Source organism: Manis javanica, chromosome 3 (genome assembly GCF_040802235.1).
Source record: "Manis javanica isolate MJ-LG chromosome 3, MJ_LKY, whole genome shotgun sequence".
NCBI classification, from domain to species: domain Eukaryota; kingdom Metazoa; phylum Chordata; class Mammalia; order Pholidota; family Manidae; genus Manis; species Manis javanica.
In genome coordinates, this window is record NC_133158.1 from 182,038,777 (window position 1) to 182,060,141 (window position 21,365).

Sequence of the window (21,365 nt, forward strand, 5' to 3'; positions counted from 1 at the left end):
CTCCAATAAGCCAGAGGAAGAAAACATCGACCAGACGATCTAGTGACCACAGGGTCACTTCCTCAACACTGGTGCAAGATAATACTGTTCCTTCAGGAGGGACAGAAGAATTTCCTCCTCCCCCACCCGGCAGCCTTCAAACTCCAATAGATGTGATGGCATTTTCCCAGTCCCCTGAATTCCCCAGCCCTCCTAGAATGCCACCAGTCTCCAAAGAATTATGTTCTAAACAAAGAAATTTGTATGAGCTAAACCATTTATATAAACACATCCATCCGGAGTTAAGGAAGAACTTAGAAAAAGATTATATCAGTCAGGTTTCTGAGATTGTTTCTAATCAAGTGAATGCAAGCAGCTCAGTTTCTGCAGATGTTCAGCAAGCCCGTTATGTTTTTGAAAACATAAATGTCAGTTGTCCAAAAGGCCTGAACTCAGAAAGAGAACATTTGGAGTGGAATGAGATTCTGAAGGGGAAGGTGCAGTCCATGAGGTGGATTTTTGAAAATCAGCCTTTAGATTCCATCAACAATGGCTCTCCAGAGGAAGGTAACATCTCCAAGGGCATTGCTGATCAAGAAATCATTGCTGGTGATGATGTGAAATATACCACATGGATATTTGAAACACAACCCATAGATATGCTGGGGGATCATTCTTCTGGTACTGAAGAAAATGCTGAGAAAATTCCTGAGCTAGCCAGAGGAGATGTTCACACAGCCAGATGGATGTTTGAAACAAAGCCATTAGATTCAATGAATAAAATGCATCCACGTCAAGAAGAACCAGGGGTATCTTCCATAAAGGATATAATTGGTGGGGATGTCAAGACTGTGAGATACATGTTTGAAACTCTACATCTGGATCAACTTGGACAGTTTCATACAGTGGATGAGGTTAACTTACTGCAGCTCAGGTCTGAGCTCCAAGAAATTAAGGGAAATGTTAAGCAAAGCATAAAATGTTTTGAAACTCAACCATTCTGTGTTATTAGAGATGGTTTAGGTCAAACGCTAGAAATTAAAACTGTTCACAGAGAAGATGTTGAAAAGGGGGATGTGAGAATAGCACAAGGGCTTGAAACACAGCCCTTGGACACAATCAATAAGGATATCACAGAAATTAAAGTCATCCAAGAAATATCCATGGAAGAAAAGGTCAAAGGTGGGGTTAGCAGGGCAAAGTGGTTGTTTGAAACTTAGCCTTTGGAGAAAATCAAAGAGTCAGAAGAGGACATGATTGAGAAGGAAACAATTATGGGTACAGATGTCTCCAGAAAGTGTTGGATGTTTGAAACACAGCCATTAGACATTCTAAAGGGAGTTCCCGACGCAGATCCTATAAGATCTGTAGGGGGCGATGTACAAACTACCAAGCGTCTATTTGAAACACTTCCAATAGAAGCTTTACAAGATAGCCATGATGTAGGAAAACTTCAAAAATTCCCCACCTCTGAAGAAGAAAAGGGGTATGCTAGGCACCAAAAGTGAATTTTTGAAACCCAACCTCTGGAAGATAAAAAAGAGTACATATGAACAGTGAAACTTGAAGAGGTTGACTGAGGAGATGTCAGGAATTACACAAATACCTTTGAGTCAAACAATTTAATTCAATTTGATGCATCACATAAGAGAGGTGGAAGGAGTCACAAGAGGTGCTGTAGAATTAAATAAAGCACTCTTTGAAACAACACCATTACATGCTATTCAAGATCACCTTGGAAAGTGTCATCAGGTAAAGACAGTCCAGCAAGAAGAAATCCTAAGAGGTGATGTAAGAAGCTGCAGGTGGCTTTTTGAAACAAGGCCCATTGACCAGTTTGATGAAAGTATTCGTAACTTTCAAATAATCAGAGGAATATCTGCTCAGGACATACAGACTGGAAATGTAAAATCTGCTAAGTGGCTGTTTGAAACCCAACTTCTTGATTCAATTAAATATTTTAGTAATATGGAAGTAGAAAGTAAAATTGAACAAGCTACAGATATCATTAAAGGGTATGTCAAAACCTGTAGATGGCTTTTTGAAACCCAGCCAATGGAGTCTCTTTATGAAAAAGTCTCATTAATGACAGACAGTGAAGAAATTCCTAAGGGAGACGTCAAAGCCTGTACTTGGCTCTTCGAAACTCGGCCCCTCGATACCATAAAAGATGACTCTGAAGAAACAGTCAAATCACAAGCTGTAAAACAGGAGGAGATCCATGGTGCGGATGTTCGTTCAGCGTGTTTTCTTTTTGAGACAGAAAATCTGGACAGCACACAAGGAGAAGAAGGAAAGGAAATCAAGGCTGTTGAAGTAGATATCCAAGCTGGGGATGTCTCCAGCATGCGGCGTAAATTTGAAAATCAGTCCTTAGACTCTATCAGGTCCTCAGAGGAGGTGTTGAAAAAGATCACATCTCCTGAAACACTTTGTTGCCAAATTAAGATAGAAATTCGTCGTAGGGACTCTCCACCTATAATCACAATACTGGTAAGTGTAAATCATGTTGATAGTAGTTCCTTCAGAGAATCCATGGAAGCTCAAGAGGAAGTTAGGAAAGTAGGAAAAAGGGTGACTTACATCCACAAAGACAGAATAAGTTCCTCTGGGTGTATAGGGCCAGATACCGAATGTTTTGATGCAGTTGAAATCATCCACAAAGTTGAAGGGCCCCTCAGGTCAGAGCACACACAGAGATAGGAAGCAGCCAACCAAACTGTTCAAATGGCTGAAAATTTCATGAATGACCATGAAAATGAAATAAACAGATGGTCAGGGAATTTGAGGATGGCCCAGTTTTGGAAGCAAAGTCAAAGAGAAGAGTTTATGTAAATGGAGAAGCAAACCATAATATAACACAAGAAAGTCGTACATTTTGTAAGGAGGAATTTGGATTAACATCTTCAGAGAACTCTAGTTTTACAGGCTTTTCATGCAATCATCCTAGGGAACTGTAAGAAAAAATTCCTGTTAAGCAGCCTAGCATATGCTCTGAAACAAGGTCCCTAAGTGAGCATTTCTCAGGTGTGGATGCATTTGAGAGTCAAGTTGTGGGGTTGAAGATGACAGTTTCTTCACCACATAACTCAGAAGCTGGCAAATCTGGCTTTGACTTCAGGCATGCCCCACCAACCTATGAAGATGTCATCACTGGCCACATTTTAGATGTTTCTGATTCACCTAAAGAACTCAGGAGGAATTTTCAAGAGACGTGGCAGGAGAGTTAAAGAGTCCTTAAAAAACCTGGGATATGCAACCTCAGATTCTTCTGCAACAGAGATGAGAACTGCCTTCCAAGAAGAATCTGCATTTATAAGTGGTAAATGAGTTTGGAAAGAGTGAAGTAACATTAACCCATGCCATAGCAAAGATGACTTGCAGTTTCATATTAAATGAAAACTAACAGCTTCCCCTATTTGCTGACACCCTTTTCTTACAATGTTTGCTTTTACTACTTTCTCTTAAGCATGGAACATGGTTCACCTGCACTGTGTGAGAATAACAAATACTATTATGTAGATTATAGAGACCATTTATTTGTTAAGGTAAATAGGCTTTTGATAATATAATAATAGCTGTTATTGTGATAGTATTCATGATTATGTTTAACTGTACACTTATTAATAATTGTACACCTATAGCACATTCTTAGTACTTTTTAAAGACAATATTAGGTATGTCCCTTGACCTATTATTGAGGTCATTTTAACTGCCAGAATTAAGTAGAGTTTGCATTTGATTTCCATGCAGCCTGATAGTAGTACAAGGAGGAATTTACAGTCTTCCTAAGTGCTTTAAGGGTTTTTATTGATTGATATCTCTGACAAAAGAGTAGGTATGAAATTAGGCCTTTTGTCTACTTAATTATTGTTGTTGAGTTGGATAGAGTTAGCTTTGCCTCAGGCCACTGATTTTTTTTTTCCTTTCTTAAACCCCAGATGACAGCTCAATTGGCCTCATTCACAGATGAACATGGACAATACATTTTTAACATTTGATTAGGTTTGGAAGGAGGGAGATTTAAAACATATGAACTGAGTACATATTTTTAGCATCAGAGAATAGCTGGTTTCTTTACATTTCTGTGCTTTTTTACAAGTAACAAGGATTCACAATAAAAGGGTTTGACATAATTAACATGCATTACTGGTGTAGTCCATTTCTTTAGGGAAACTGAAAGAAGTAGCAGGCTTAAAATGACCACTGAGATGAGCAGTTATGCCTCTAGCCTATTTGCAACATATGTGTCTAGTTTATCAAGTTAATATGATTTCTAATATGCTTGCTTCTGGCATGATGAGGCAAAGCTGTCTAATTAATTTCAAATGCTCAGTTCTGTGAAGATAGCTAGAAAAGATATAGAAAATACACAAAAAATTGCTGTTAAATAGAGAAATGTGTCTCCTCCTAGAACCAAAAAAAAAAAAAAAACACACACACAAAGGAGATTACTTAGTAGCCCAAATTGAGCATCAAGCACTGAAGTGCGTATGTTTATTTGCAACAAAATCCCTGAGCACATATGATCTTTCATATAACTAGTATGAGAGCTTAGTTATTCTCACACAGTCCCTGTGAGGGTCAAAACAATACTGAGGTGAAAGTTCCGTGCCAGTTTTGAACCACATGCAAACACTGGCTAGTAATATGACTGCTATTATTCACAGGACTTGCATTCAAGGAGAGCGGTCGCATGGGGCTGTAGGTGCTTCAGCGCAAGAGGAGGAAGGAAAACTGTAAAAGGCAGACTCAAGAATCCAAAAAGCCCTAAAATCTAAAGCCATTTATATTAAGGACAAATGGCCCTGATTTTGATGTATTCAAAAGTCTCATTGCATTAAAGTTAAGAATTGGTGTCAGAGAGTGAATGCTAAGTCATCAAGGAAATATTTAAGCAAATGCAATATCCTTAGCTTAAGAAGATATGCATGTCTTTCAGAAAAATCTCTCCAGCATGCTTTAAAGAACTAAAACTTTGGAGCAAGATGGGTGTAAACCTTCATGTCCATGAGGGGTCCGGTTATCTAGAATGAATGATCTCAGGGCTCTCTGTGGTGAGTTTACTGTATTTTCTTTCTAACTTATTGAAGTTACTGAACATATTTTACTCATGTATGTTTCCTTAAATAAAAGTCAGCTTGTTCAATGCATAAATAATAGTACAGACACTAGAGAAATATTGATTGGACCAGAGCCTGAGGATGGGCTGTGTCCAGAGAAGCACAATGAGGACACCAGTCTGAGAGCTTCCTACTTGCACTACATGGCCAATTAGTATGTTGTCATCTCTTTTGTTTTTACAATCTGCTTAAACTTAGCACCTCATAAGCTTTTGTAAATTTTCATTTTTAGAAACTGCTGCCCCCAGACAAGGAAATATGTATACTTTGTCAAAAGACAGTTTATCGAGAGGAGTGCCTCATAGCCGACATGCAGATTTTCCATGAGTCCTGCTTCAGATGCCACAACTGTGACAGTAAACTGAGGTAAAGCATCGTGTGCTGTGCGGTACAAATCTTTGGAGAACCTGCCTTAGTCTAATAACATGAAGATTTAGACTTTTCCAGATCTTGCTGTCAGCAGTTAACACAGCCACCAAAAGGTGTTCGTGTTCTGTTGCGTTTTACCCAGGATGGCTGTGACCTTCCTCCTTTTGAGATTGTGCTTTCCCAGTGAAATTGAGAAGGGTCCCTTCTGTCCAAACATGGAATCCACGTTGATAAGAAAAATCAAGGGTTACTGTACAAATCAAGATTTATTAATTATTACCTTCATCTAAAGTCTAGATTACACATTAGGAGTAAGTAAGCTTATTCTGTAAAAGTCGGATAGTAAATATTTTCAGCTTTGCAGGTCATACTGTTTCCATCACTATTGAACTTTCCTGTAGAGGCAAAAGCAGCCACAGACAGCTAAGCAAATGGGCGTGGCTGTAAACTGATGGTCCCTGCTCTAGTCCAGTGAAACTTCATACACAAAAATAGGTCATTGGCTGGAGTTTACCTATGTTTGGGCTACTGCATCTACATAAACAAATCAATAAATACATAGAATTTAGAATAAGGTCACTGTCAGATAAATACTCTGTTTATTCTCTGGTGCAACAGAAGCACTATGTCAACCCAGTGACAAGCTCACTCATTTCTCCAAAACTCTTGACGTAAATATACTTAAATGAATGTAGCACTTGTAGCTATTGTCTGAGATGCTGAAATGTAATTATTTTGCTGAATCCAGTGGACATCTCTCAGACTGTATCTTGCCTGACTTTAATTGACAATGTCAACCACCCGTCATTGCAACGTTCTTTTCCCTGGGGTTCTATGGCGCCAGAGTATAATGGTCTTCCTCCCGCCTTCGGGGTTCCTTCTCAGAATCCTGTGTAGGTGGACTCTTTCTCTGTCCATCACCAAGGTGGTAGAGATGCTTACAATTCTGTGATGGGCACTTATTTTTCTCACTGTATATAATCTTTCTGGTTTATCACATCCACTCCCATAACTTTAGTCATCATTCATGTGTCAATAACTCTGAAATCTGTACCATGAGTCAGCTCCCTCCTTTGTGTATCAGATGCTTCTATCTCAATGACTAGTATATATCACCAATTAGATTTCTCATAAGTAGAACAAATTCAATATGCCCCATTATCTTCTGTCTACTGAAATTCCTTCCTTTTACTTTCTGATCTGTATGCTACTTTCTCAGTAAATGACATTCAGAGTAACTCAATGACAGACACATGAAGTCACCTTTGAGTCCTTCCTTTCCCTCATTCCCTACCCACCCCCAACAGTGACCAAGTCCTATAATTTCTGTCTCACAAACCGCTAGAGATGTATACTTTTCTCCTTTCCCACAGCCCAGATTCCTCTCCCCAATGTTGTTTGGGACATTCTTTTTCATTTCTGTCATCATTATTCAATTTAATTTCATTCCACTCCCATATTTTTTTCTTCTCAGCATGGGGATCTTGTTCTAAGGGGATTCCAGTGGGTCAGTTTTGGGAATTTGACATCTCTAGTCTCTTCAGTCTTCCTATCCCAGGGCCCTTGCATTTACTGATGATTGGTGAGGGCAAAGCCCTTCCCCATTTTAGCTCTTGTTCTCTGATTGTTATGTGATACTTTCCAGGAAATGCTGGCTGGCTATTCTGTGGTCTCATATTTTCAGGTCCATCAGGCACCTTCTTTTTTTCCCTCTGCTATCGGCCATACAGATGTGATGACTATCATACTAGTCTTGTGGCTTTGGGGGCTTTTCCTTACCTCCTGGTATTTTGGGATTAGTGGAGATGCCTTGTCACTTAGCTGTTACAGATTTTATCCATAAGTTTTAAGTTTTGCTGTCTTGTTGATATATCTGTTTTTATGTGGAGATTCAGAGGTGTTCAAAAACAATGCTGCTGTCTTCAACTAAATTTGCTATTAATTGTAACAGATTCTCTATCTGTGACCTCCACAAAGAAGCCAGACAAAGAGCTGCATAGGCGAGCTTTCCATTTCATTTAAAATCCAGTTAGCCAGGAAGTTCAAATAGTTAATTTTTGTGTGTGTGATATTCAGAATTTATTAAAAATTGCAACTTTTTTCTTTTTCACTTTTTGGCAGTTTGGGATATTATGCATCACTTCATGGACAAATATATTGTAAATCACACTTAGAGCAACTTTTCAAATCTAAAGGAAATTATGATGAAGGTTTTGGACACAAACAGCATAAAGACCGATGGAATTGCAAAATTCAGAGCAGCTCAGTGGACTGTATTCCTAATGAAGCACCAAATATGTGTAAAAACAGTATAGAAAACACCCCCACACTTAGGGATCTTAACAAACATTTAGATGCTGAGAACAGCAAAGGGCAAAGGGATGATCTGAGAAAAGTCAGGGAGAGGAGAAAACTAAAAATCATTTGGCCCCCATTCAGGGAGCTGCCTGAGAAAACCTTTCCCCTTGAGGAAGAACTCAAAATGAACAAACTGAAATGGCCACCTGAAATTACAGCCCCTGCATCTGCTGAATTTAAAGATGAACTAAGAGAACACAATAACACTCTGGAAAATAAAGGACAAGAGCAAGATACTTCTCTTCTTGAGACATATCTGCAGCCCATCCGTATGTGTCAGAAAGATGTTACAGGAATCCAAGAAATGGAAGTTATAAAGCAAAGCAAGATGAGAAGGAAGGGAGTAAGAATGTGCCAGATAATCTGAATGAGGCTGAAGAAATAAAGAATAAGAGGAAAAGTGAAATGGATGTTAGCAAGAATAATATTGGAGTTGTTTAGATAGCTGAGGAGAAAAATGAACCAGGTGATGAACTTGACGGTGCAGAAGTTATACGGGTTACTGACACTGATGATGAGGTGGTACCAGAAAATCATAAAGAGAATTTGAATAAGAAGAATAATAATTATGTAGCAGTCTCGGATCTGAATAATGGCAGGCAGAAGACATCTATTTTAGAATTTCCTAATCTATTACCACTGTCAAGTGAAGCAAACTGTGTTGCAAGTGACTATGTGATTGAAAACTTAGAAAGTGTATCCAGGATCTCTGAGTTACTAAATACATTTGAATCTGAAGAGATGTACTCGAGGAATGTACCAGCTATGGCTCTCAAGAAGCAGGCTGGCAGAGCTACTGCTGGCAGTCCTGTGCAGTCTGCCCCCAAGTCAGTCCTCAGTAGCAGCTTAAGAGGAAAGAGGAACAGCTCAATGGCCTCTCCTCCTAACACAAATACCTTAAACATCAAAGAAAACCACTCAAATAACAAGAATCTACGCTTCCTCTTTTCTAACACTGTGAAAATTGCTGCTTTTTCCAAGAAGGAGGATGCTGATTTAATAGAGTCTGTAGATCGAATTAAAAACATGCCGTGTTTGTACTTAAGAGAACTTGGGAAGAACATCAAACATTGGCATGGTGAAGCAGGAGCAGCAGGAAACACAAGCTTTGATGCTCTGAGCAGTGAATGTGCAACTAAGCCTTCGTTTCCCAGAGTGGAGGACCAGTTTGAACAACTCACTGCGGAAGAGCAAGTTAAAAGGAATAGGTGCTACGGTGACACAGAGTAAAACATCTCTGGCCACTTGCAGTGGACGTTAGGCTTGGAAACACGCAGGCATGGACTTTAGGGATTTTGATGACCTTTAGTAGAACTTGTAAGCTTAATGTTCAGAAATCTCATGTCTATCACAGTGGGATATTCCTTGTGTTACACCGTATGTTTTTCCCAATTGGTTTGAATCTACTTTTCATCTGAATGGAATGAAAAAAAAAGAAACAATATGGCTATGTTTTCTGTCAAGTGGCCCTTACATGTACCGCTCTCTTTTTCAGCATGCCAGACAGCATCATCAGGGGGACTCTACTCTGCTAATGTTTATCATCATTCTTATACCTTCCCTATAATTTCTGCTGAAATAAAATTCAATCACCTGGGATACAAACCAAAACACTTCTGTAACTTTTTTCCATATATATTAACACTCTAAACATATATGCTTTCCATAACTTAGGAAGTATTTGTCATGGAGCAAGTATTTAACACACAAACATGCATGCATAAACAAATGATCCTGGAAAGAAATAAAATACTATACTAAAATTACCGTATTATTAGAAAATATAAAATTTACATTCTTTTTTTGCTCTACATTTTAAAGATATGAGAATTGTTATGATTCTTTAAATAATTACCCATATTAAACTATCATGGTATATGTCTATAAACACTTAATGAAAAATACCAACTTTCCTCCAATATAACATGGAGCCCATACTCAGAAATCAAATGAACTAGAAAGATTTTAGAAGTTACTTAAATAAATTATACACATGGTATTTTTCATTGCTTACCATATGCAACTGATAAGTACACAAATCATACCACTGATTTTTGTCAGGTATTTTTTTCATTGTAGTTGATGGATATTAAATTTTTCTCTTATAAAAGCAGTCTCTGGAAAACATGTCTTCAAATATTCTGCTGATACTGCCTTTCTGAAAATACATTTGACGATTCTGAGAAAAAAACATGAATATAAATTGGTAGCTTCACATTTATTTACAGTGTACATACATGAAAACAGGCCTTATCCCATATTCCCCTACATAAACACAAAATTGACTTAGTCTATTAAGTATGAAACCAAAATACAGTGTTGAAAACTATTTCTCTTTAGAAAGTAAAATAGACTCTCTCTTGCCAGTATGTTCCAACAGATACCTACAGTCTGAATGATTAGTCTGCTCAGGTTGCCAAAACAAAATATCACAGACTGGGTAGAAAAAATAACAGAAACTTATTTTATCGGAGTTCAGGAGGCTGGAGGTCCAACACCGAAGGGTCAAGGTGCAGGCAGGCTCGGTGTCTCCTGGAGCCTCTCACTGTGTCCTCACCAGTCCCTTCCTCTGTGCATGAGCCCTCCTGGTGTCTCTGCCTCTTCGCCTAAGGACACGAGTCCTCATGCATTAGGGTCCTACCCATAGGACCTCATTTAACCTTCACTGCCTCCTTCAAGGTTCTATCTCCAAATGCAGCCAAACTGGGGCATAGGGCTTCAGTATATGAATTTTGCAGGGACAAATTCAGGTCCTAAGCAAATTTACCCAACTTAATTAAATATTGTGAGAGTCTGCCATGAAAATGGCAAGCGGTGGAGCTACTACAATAGCAAATTTTTTATTTAAACTGAATTTTTGCACATTTGCACTTCTTTTCATATATTCTTAATGATGTAGAAATGACATTGTTTCTGCAATCATTTATGCTAAGATAATACAAAAGCTTCCCTAGAGAAAGATGTACTTTATCAACAATCACTACAAACATAGACATAATGTATAGTTTTTTAATGTTCATAGATCTTTTACAAAAGTGACTTGCTTTTCAAAGGTGTCCCCTTTGAATTCTGCCCAATTAATCTTGTAGCCCAGTCTACACTGTTCAATTAGGTTAAAACTTGGGATTAAAATAAGCTAATATACACATCAGGGGAAAACTGGAAAGACATGAATTGTTCTTGTGTTACACTTTCATTTAATCAACAAAGTATTGTTTTAAAATCTTCTTAATCAGAAGCAGTATCATATCAAAATTGTTGGCTGCCCCACCTTCCTTGGACAACATGTAGAAGTTTAAGAAAATCAAATATGCTTAAGAAACCCAAATGCCATTTTATTTAGTAAGGTTATGGGCCCACTCTAATTATAACCAAATCTTCAAGCTAAATAAATAGCAAGCTTTAGGAACTAAAATATAGCTGAATCCACAAATCAAAAATTCATTAAATTTTGATGTTGTTGCAGACAGTGTATTAGTTGCTATGGCTGCCATAACAAAATGCCAAGATCTGAGTGGATTAAAGAAAAGAAATTTATTTTTTCCCAGTTCTGGAAGCTAGGAGTCCAAGGTCAGGTTGGCAAGTGGGTTTCTTCCGAGGCCCCTCCACTTGGCGCGTAGACGGTCTTCCTCCCTCTGTACTTGCTCTCCTTTTATATAGGTCTGGGTCCAAGCTTCTTCTTTTTATAGTGATGCCAGTAATACTATATTCGGGCCCACATCCATGAACTCATTTTACCTTAATTATCTCTTTAAAGACCCTCACTCCAAATGCAGTCACCTTCTGAGACATTGGGGTTTCAGACTTCAACATAGCAATTTCAGGGGGGCACAATCAACCCATAACAGCACTAACCACCTTTCACCTTTAGTTTCTATTTTTCATAAATGCCTATTAATATTACAAAACAACTCCCCAATAATTTTTCACTTGGGACTTATATCACAGAACTATGTCATATACTGATTCATGCTATAAAAATTAATATTTCCAGGAACATAATTCTCTTTCAAGGGAATCAAAATGGGCCTGGTATGGACCAAATGCTTTATCAGAAGAGGCTGTGTGATGGCAGAGCTTGGAGTGTAAGGGAGTTTGCATTATTTATTCAAGACTGGGCCTTCCAAGGAATCTTGTAAAAATGTTCTATTACCCAGAAAATTGTGCCGAACTGTCTTTTGGAGTTTTGCATGCAATCAGTCCTTGTGACAGATTTGGGGCTCTGGACAGCACACTCTTTGGATTGGGACAGTGGTTTTCCCACAAGTCAGTAAAACTGACAACTGCAAACCTCTTACTCGAACCCTAAGGTGCAACCAACATGTGCATCTGGCACATTTCCCCCAAAACTAACAATTTTCTATAAACATCTCTAGAGTAATTTCTAAAGGCACATTAATGTTTTAAAGAACTAGAAGGCAGGAAAAGAATACTTTCTCTGTGGTGTTTTAATAGTTACTAACTACTGATTACTATCCAACTAAGGAGTAGAAAACTCTTCTTCCATTGCCAAGAAAATGAAATTACAGAAAGATAATCACAGATGTTGAAGTGAAAGAGAAGTACGATAGACTTTTTTTCTCTCTGTAAATGTTATTGAGAAACAAAGGTGATTTCCAAATCAAATGTAAAACGTTTCAAATCTGCAGGTATTAACAATAATATGAAATCTTATTTTAGAAAAATGAAATTTACATAGAGATCAGAAATAGGCCATGGACATGATACTCAGATTCAAAATCAGAGCTGTGAGAGCCACAAGAGGTGCTGAGAGGTGCAGCAGCTCAGTCGCCTGGAGATAAACTCTAACAAAAGACAAAAAATATTTTTGGATAAATGTGATCCAATATTTTTGGATAAAAAGTAATTTGATCTCAGTTTAAATGGGGTCCCTTGGAGAGGCTAATGGAAGCTCCCTATCAAGGCCCATTACCTTGGATGCTTTCCCCAAAACATATTATGAGAAATTTTTAAATTTTAGGGATTTGCACGCAAATGAAGTGACAGAGGGAAAATAACAGTAGTGGAATATCTACAGGTCATTATCCTTTAATATATGACCTTTAATATATTAAAGGTCAATATCCTTTAATAAATGTTTGTAGAAAGTAAACCAGTGGGTAGGAAGCCTAATAAATAAACACTGTGATGTCACCCAGTCAGAAGACATTCCATGAACACGATGAAGCCTTTGGTATGTGCTGGCAGAGTGATTTTTTTCTTTAAAGGATAAATCATGGCATCTTCCACACAAGGTCTCAGACTAGAAAGAGAGGCATTAAGAAAACTAATTACAGTTGGTGCTTATGGCTGTAGAGGGAACCAACCCAGGAAAATGTATAACCACAAAGAGCTCTCTTAAATTGGAAGAGTTCAGAATAATAGTAATACAGGGGGACATTTTTCAGGTTTGAAAACCAAACTGTGTTGATTTTGCCATTGTCATAACATACTTAGATGTGAGTATGTTGCTGTAGACTCTAGGATGCACAGCCAAGATCCCCCTTCAGGAAGGAAGGATTTACTTCCACTGATGCTGGACACAGAAAGCCCTCACCTTTCAGCCCCTGACCAGGATTGCTTTGGCTGAAGAGAGCCATTTCCCCCAACATATACTGTATTCAATGAACCACTAAGGAAAGGACAGCTCAGCACAGCTCTAAAGGGGCTCACTATATCAGATCTCACTGTAGGGTTGGCTGAGGTCTCCCCTGAGCCGACATCATAACTCAGCTTCTCCTTCTGTCCAATCCTGCTTCTTCAACATCTCTTCCCTTCCCTGAATACCAAGAGCACACCCTGATAAGCCTCCTCCATATGAGCCCCTGTCTCAGCATCTACATCTTTGAGAACCCAACCTGAGCAAGCTGATGCAAGGCCCAAGAAAGCAGACATGGGGATGATATTTTTGGACCTGAACTATCTGCTGCCTGGCCGACAGTGGGCACAAGATGGCAGTACAATTGTTAAAATCAGCAGCAGTGATGAACTGAGATGGGTATACAGCTCGGAGCAAATGCCTAGCTTGGCACCATGTATCCAATGCTTGAGACACATAGGAGAAAGAGTTGTTCCTGTGAAAATGGAATTGAGCTCCCTTTGCTAAGCCCTAGACCTGGGAAACAATTTAACAAAAAGCTGACAGTGTAAATCACCAAAGGCTAAATGTAATTTATTTATTTTTCATATTTATATATTTATATAGTGGGGAGTCTACGTAATTACAGCAGGCTTAAGCACACCATGCCCATGCTATAGAAAAATATGAGAAACACCCTTCCCTATAATTAGAGGTTCAAAACGATTAGTCGAGATGAATCTGTTTTGTGGTATCTATTCTGTGGTGACCCCCAAGGACTCTGGTGAATGTTTTTCCCTTTTTATTCAAAAGTCCTGTGTGTGGTCTGAATCCTGAACCAGAATACAAGTCATATACCTCACCAGAGCTGGTTAAGAAGAACAAATATAATCCAGAAAAAAAATAAAAAGGAGAAAAAATGACCAAAAAAAATTTTTTTAAGGGTTTGCAGTTTGCACTGTGCGCTAGCCACAGACTAAAGAAAGATGAAGTTTTTTGCAAAAACAATACATCAGTGGTAATGAGCCTTCTTTTCCAAGATCCAAGCTATGAAGTAAATGTAATGCTGGGTGTTGGGAAGTAAACCACTGAATCTTAAATGGGCATAATGGGTTCAGTGGAGAAGAACACGGTTTGGCCAAATCTATAATCAAGTGAATATGTGAGAACTTTTACTTCTGGTTGCTTGCAATCAGACTTCCAAAGAACTGAACATGGTATGAAGTACAATAAAGATATGCCACATACCAGCACGCTGTCCTTAGGGGCAGCTCTAATATTTAGAAACCACTTTTTAAAATAAGGTCTCCACTCTCTGTAAAAGTGCCTCGTTTCTATGTGTTTTAGTCTTTGCAATGGACTAGATGGAATTCTATTGGGGGAAATCTGAATCTAAGTGCATCATATAATGTTCCCAGGATGGCCCCTTTCTAAAAACCACCAGAGTTTTTAGGTTTTTCTAAAAATCACCAGATGAGCCACTTAGTGCACAACCGCCCAGGTATCTCGTTTCCCAGAAATGCAGGTGTTCCTGTAAGGTGAGGAAGACGCTGAACACCTTCACCCCACGCCACTAAGGAACGGGACAACACGGGTGTATATTCCAGGTCTGTCCATCTGCTACGGGAGCCACTACCCCACATGCATCAACTGAATGCTTGAAATGTACTGAGGAACTGAAATTTTAATGGTCTGTAAATTTAAATTTAAAAACCAATACTAGCAACTATTGAAAAACTTGATTAAATGTTGAAATGATCATATTTGGGATGTACAGCAGACCCTTGACCAACACAGGTTTTAATTGTGGTTCATAAAAATCCTTTATGCTTAGATTTGTTTCAATGAGAATATTACATGAAAATGCTGTATTACATGAAAAGGCTGTCATGCATCCTCTCTTCCTTATTATTTTCTTAGTAAAATTTTCTTTTTCCCTATAGCTTCCTTTATGATAAGAATACAGTATACAATACATATAACATACAAAATATGTGTTCATACACTTTATGTTATCAGTAAGGTTTCTGGTCAAAAGTAGGCTCTGAGCAGTTAAGTTTTGGGGGAATCAAAGTTATATATCTTGCTTTTCGACTGTGTATGGGGTCAATGGGGGTCACTGCCCCTATGTTCACTGTTCAAGTGTCAACTGTTCTGAATTAAATAGACTATATCATGAAATGACATGCGCCTGTTCCACTTTTTAAAACACGGCTACTTGAACATTTTAAGTAACACATGAGGTTGGTATTGCATTTCATTTGGACACCCCTGTTCTAGATCAAGATTAATTTCAGGAACGTAAATTACTAAAAAGGTCCAGAGGAAGAAAATGTTCATCTCTGTTCCTCTTAATGGAACATTTTATGACTGCATGTTATTATCAACAGCTGGGATGTATCCAAAGTAATACAGTCTGGTCTCCAGCTCTGAGTGGTGAGGTCTCTGTCTCTCTTTTTTAAACCCCTTTAGGTTTCTATTTTTGAAGTTTTGTGAGCTTCATTCTGACCAGCTTGCAAACAAAATCATTTGCCCTGTAACCAAATATGCAGCCGAGATGTGGAAACCCCCTCCTCGATGTCCATTGACAGATGACTGGATAAAGATGTGGTCTGTAAATGCAGGGGAATATTATTTGGCTGTGAAAAGGGGAATCGTGCTGTGAAAACATGGATGGACCTTGGTTGGGGGCGTTATGCTGAGTGAGATCAGCTGGACGGGGAGGGGGAACTGTGGGTGCAGGAAAGGGAAAAAGATGGTCATTTAGCTGTCTACCAGTTTCTTGGAGAACCCAAAGTTGGTGAGCTTGATGTGACCGTCCCTGTCCAGCAATATGTTTTCAGGATTCAGGTCCCGGTACACGATCTCCCTGGAGTGCAGCTACTCGATGGCACACATGATCTCCGCCGAGTAGAAGAGTCCGGTGCTACTGGAGAAGTGGCCCCGGTTATGTAGGTAACTGAACAGCTCGGTGCCTGGCACGAACTCCATCAGCATGTACAGGAAGTGTTCGTCGTGCCACGTCCAGAACACCTTGACCAGGAACGGGTGGCTGACTTACTTCAGCACCGACTTCTCGTTGTGCACATGCTGCTCCTGCTTCAGGCGGATGACATCCGGAATGCTCATCACCTTGAGGGCGAAGAAATGCTTGGCTGTCTTCTCCTTGACAAGCTGCACCCGCCCGAATGTCCCTGTGCCCACGGTGGCCAGCGTGTCGAAGTCCTGCAGGCAGTAGGCGGGCGGCTGGGGCGCGCCGTCGGGTGCCTCGGCGCGGCTCTCCGGGGACTCGGGGCCCGCCGCGGCCGGCCAGGGCGCCTCCCTGGGGATGCGCTCAGGTCCGGGGCGCGAGGGGCGCCGGGCTTCCCGGGACGCAGCCTGGGCGGGCGGCGCGGGGGCGGCGGCCTCAGCGGCGCCCGGCCATGTGCGTCCTCCGCGGCCCGGCGGCGCGCTGGGGACAATGACTGGGCGCCGGCGCGGCGCTCACTGCAGGAGGAGCAGGAGCAGCTGGTGGGAGTAGCCGGCGGTTTCCTTTAGGAGGACAGACTGGTTAAAGGATATTTCTGTTGAACATAACTTTACTGTATTGTATTTATTTGCCTGTATAGAAATTTCCTTAAACAAATCATTTTAAAAGCGAATTCCAAAACAATTTATTATTTCCTGGACTCTAAACTAAAATATTTATTGTTCAATAACAGTTTCAATGATTTTGTAGCTGAGATGATATATATGACACAATTAATGTTGGCAATATCTAAGAGTATATAATGAAAAAAATCATTAACTGCAGTGCCCTAGCTCATTAACTGATCTCTTTTAAGTCTGAACTCCTATATTTCACACGGTGTTTGCTTGTGTGAATGTAAGTATATGATTATGTGTTTAATAGTTAATGCCCAAATTATGAAATATCAATATCAGCAGTTTTCAGTGCTGTTTAGGCTGTTACAAGCCAACACATTAAATCATAATGCTCAAAATCACTGATTCTGAATACATATTTGTCATGTTAAGAACAGATATTTATTATCAAATGGATTACATTTATGTTACCAATTATAATACTCAGATTCTGCATTTTACTCCTCTCAATTTCATTAATACGTACATTTGTTGTCATTTATGTAGTTTTAGTGCTTATAAGCAAATGCACATCTATTAACATAATTTGTTATAACTATATTACAGTTACTCATAACGTTTTACTAATTTCTTTTATTTCCTCATCTCTACTATTCTTAGCAATTTTATCCATGCTCGAGGCTTCAATTATCTCCTTAAAACCAATGACCCCCAAATTTATGTCACCTTCCCGAGCTCTCCTTTGAATTTTAGAATCATAGAACAACTGCCCACCTGAGAGTCTCTTGGGTGTCTCGATGGCCCCTTAAATCCAGTATGTCTGTGTCAGAGCATCACCCACTCCTCGCCTCCAATCCCCAACTTGTTCCTCTTCCCGCGTTCCTACCTCAGGTATCAGTATCCAGTAGCTAAAACCAGATAACAAGGAGACACTATTTTATGCTCTTATTTCTTTCACCCATTCCCAGTTAAAACCTCTCACCAGATCCAGTTGATTAATATTACTTAAATGAAAGTAGTACCTTTAAGATAGGCACATTCGCATCTTTTCTTCCTAACAAACATTTGTAATTTTACATGTTTTGTAAGTTATTTGATGTGGTACTCCACTCCACCCCACCCCCATACTAACTAGAGGCATTACAAAGAAAGGAACTGGGTTGGATTTTACTCTCCAGATTTCCGTAATTACCAGGAAATTAGGACATTGTAACCCAAAGACGTGAAAAGGAGTTATTGGTTGAAGTCCCACTCCCTTTCCTCCATCCAGGTAGCATCTGTGAAAGTGTTGTGATTTGGATATCATGCATTTAATTTTTGCTCTTAAGCTTTATTTTTATGCTTTTGCATTTATTATTGTATATCATTATGCTGCATATTATATGTATGTATATTTCACCAATGCATATATGTATATTTAAGTGTACATATCTCATGCATATGTTTGCATGTATTTGTACATGCACACTAATATTCTAAAAACAAATGAAACATCCATTGCTTAATCAAGGTCCTGTTCATGAGTTGGTTGAGAAATAGGATGTATTACTTTTCACATATACATCCTCACAATTTCAATATATTTAGAAATTTAGCGTGTTGGTCATTTTTAATGAACTTTAATTACCTGTGGAGTCCATTTGTTTGGGAAGATTTTTAACAAGAACTGACAAAAAAAGATCTGTATCAACCATTATTTCACCAGAAATTACAGATGGGCAGGGAACCAAGTGCTGTTAATTAGAAAATGGACATGCATGTCCGTACAAAATTAATACAAACTAGTAGCCAGTAGCACTCATCTTTTGCTGTGTTCCAAGCTCACAGCAAGGGCAAATGCTGTGGTCCTTGATCTCATTTAATCCTCAGTGGGGGACACAGTTAAATACAAGCAAAATAAAATACATTGTCATCTATCTTTCTCGTACATATTAACATTAATTCCAATACAGCACATTTCTAAAGTGCCTGAAGTATAATAGAGACGTATCATGTTGGGAATCTATCTTACCGTATGTAACCATTGTTTGTGATATCTTTGTTATAATATTTATAATTCATGTCTCAATGGATAAGTGCTTGATAATAATGAGAATTTCTTCTCTAAGAATGAAGTACTCAAATATTATATAGGTCTAACTCACTGTTGAATATAATGAAGAAAGAAAAACTGAATGCAGTGTATACACATAAAAGCTCAATCAAAGCACTGAAGCATACAAAAATAGAAGTCATTATTATTACAAGTTTTAAAATGAAATTAAAAACAATGAGTTTTTTCTTTGGAGACATTCATGTAAACTGTTAAGAAGTCACATCTTTTGGGAGAGAAAAATCATGTAGAGAGGAATTGAGTTATAAGCATTTTAGAATGGACTGTAAGTCTGGGACATAAAGATCTAGACTATAAGATTTCTAATATTCTAGTTTACATAAGCTAGATTTAAAGAAAATTCTGAAATGTGAAAACAGATTTTCACTTTTTTATTGAGTGCTAATGAGGAAATTAGGATTTTCTACCACTTTAAAAAAATGTACTTCCACTTTCTCTAATCACACTTGAAAGTCCTTTCTGCTAGCAGGTAAAGGCAAATGGGCATGCCTGAATCTACTTGCAACGTAACTTATACTCTATGATACTAAGCTCATAAACACATGCTTTTAACTCCCTCTTTTTTTAAAAGCCTCAAAATTCTTGACATAGCAAGGACATAAAATATTTTGTTGGGTATTTTTATTTAAGGCCATCAACACTGGGATGTGCAAGTCTATTATATTTTTCCCCATGAATGTAAAATTATTCCATAGCACTCACAGGGCCTCTGGGTAGTTAACATAAATAAAACGAGCAGCAATGGCTTGTATGCTTCCCTTGCCAACTAAACAATACAGCCCATCTACCCTTAGCATCAACAGGTCAACAGCAAACAAAGTACTAAAATCTGTTCGTGACTTGTTGTTACAGACATTCAGACAATTCAGAAGTGGATTTTAAAACATCAATCCTGTTATGAAATAACATTTAGTAGTGGGGATCTGACTTATCCCGTGCAGCCATGTTTTGCAATGTCCTGGTTACATGTATAATTAATGTCGCATTTGAAAGTACTTGATAATAATTAAAATTGTTTCTCTGTTAAATAGACACCAAAAGTTACTAAAGTATGCATGTAACCAACCTCCATAGTAATAGGACAGTAAAATAAAAAAAAAGATTGCTAAGGAAACATTATAGATTTATCTTACACTTATAGGTACAGAAACTAATGCAGGCTTTCAGAGCACAGAATTATTTTTTTAAGAAAGAAAAAAGCTTTACAAACTTGACTTCCAGAAAGCAATTATGCTGCATGGCAGCATAAAGCCCTATTGATCGAAATTTCTCTTTCCATGTGAACTTCACAGGCTTGCATGACTTAGCATTAGTAACAGCTAATGATGATTAACACTGTTAGCTTCAGTGGCCCCAGTCCCTTGGAACTTAGCTTTGACCTTTTATTAGCACTTCTCTTCCAAGCAGGTAGGATCATTCTACAGGCACAGTTCCTAATCACCTGAAAACACCTAGAGAATTAGTTAAAAGTCTGACTGGTTAGGGGCTGGGATGCTAAGGGAAAATGCAGATTCAGTCTAGTGAAAGAAAGTACCCATGGTGTGATCTGTAGTGCAATCCTGAAAAACTAACTAAAATAAAATAAAATTATATGTTATGATTTCATTTATGTAAACTTAAAACGGTCACAATTACAAGCAAGTTAAATCTTATCAGTTGGTGTGAACTTTTAGCAGCAGCTCTCTGCCTGCAAACCAAAATCCCTATGCAACATTTGCACATCCCCATTTTCTTGATGAAACATTTACTGAGCTCCTAACACTATGCTAAGCACTTAAATACCATTCTTTTGTGATAATGTGGAAGTCATTAATGTTTTAAATTTTATTAGTGTTTTCTGCTTCAAGTGACTTCTGAAAGAAGTACTGATTAGTGAAGCCATGGAGAACTGCTACCCAAATAACTTGAAAACTCTGTTCCTTCTCTCCTTCCTGACTCTTCTGACCTCCCACTTCTCCCTCACACCTCCCCCCCCACCCCCACAGTACACACACCTGCATATGCCTCCTCTCCTGTTTTCTTCCTCATGCTGGACCAATGAAAATATTTAGCTGCTCCTTAGTGATTACAGCTAAAGAAAAATGAAAAGAAACTCATTATTAGAAGAGGTTGGATACTCTTATTCAAGCAAAGAATGTAATTCTAAATTATAAAAATTGAAAATGGAATGTTTAGGGTAAAGAAATATCTTTTCTTCAATTTTGGTAATGGTTTGATTTCTATAACATACACACTCATTGAAGACTGCTTCTCTTTGCAA

The 21,365-nt window shown here is 38.5% G+C and overlaps 1 protein-coding gene and 1 pseudogene across 1 annotated transcript; one reads left to right on the forward strand and one right to left on the reverse strand.

Annotated features, from left to right (window-relative positions):
• The first annotated feature begins 1,392 nt into the window (after nt 1-1,392).
• On the forward strand, nt 1,393-9,429 carry LOC140843050 (xin actin-binding repeat-containing protein 2-like). The gene is given in 5 exon segments (XM_073230443.1): nt 1,393-3,301; nt 4,922-5,036; nt 5,335-5,468; nt 7,593-8,146; nt 8,149-9,429. Coding segments are annotated over 4 exon segments (1,620 nt in total). The 5' UTR covers nt 1,393-3,301; nt 4,922-5,015; the 3' UTR covers nt 9,060-9,429.
• A 5,446-nt stretch (nt 9,430-14,875) lies between these two features.
• On the reverse strand, nt 14,876-21,133 carry LOC118971999 (cAMP-dependent protein kinase catalytic subunit PRKX pseudogene; annotated as a pseudogene).
• Nucleotides 21,134-21,365: the final 232 nt, after the last annotated feature.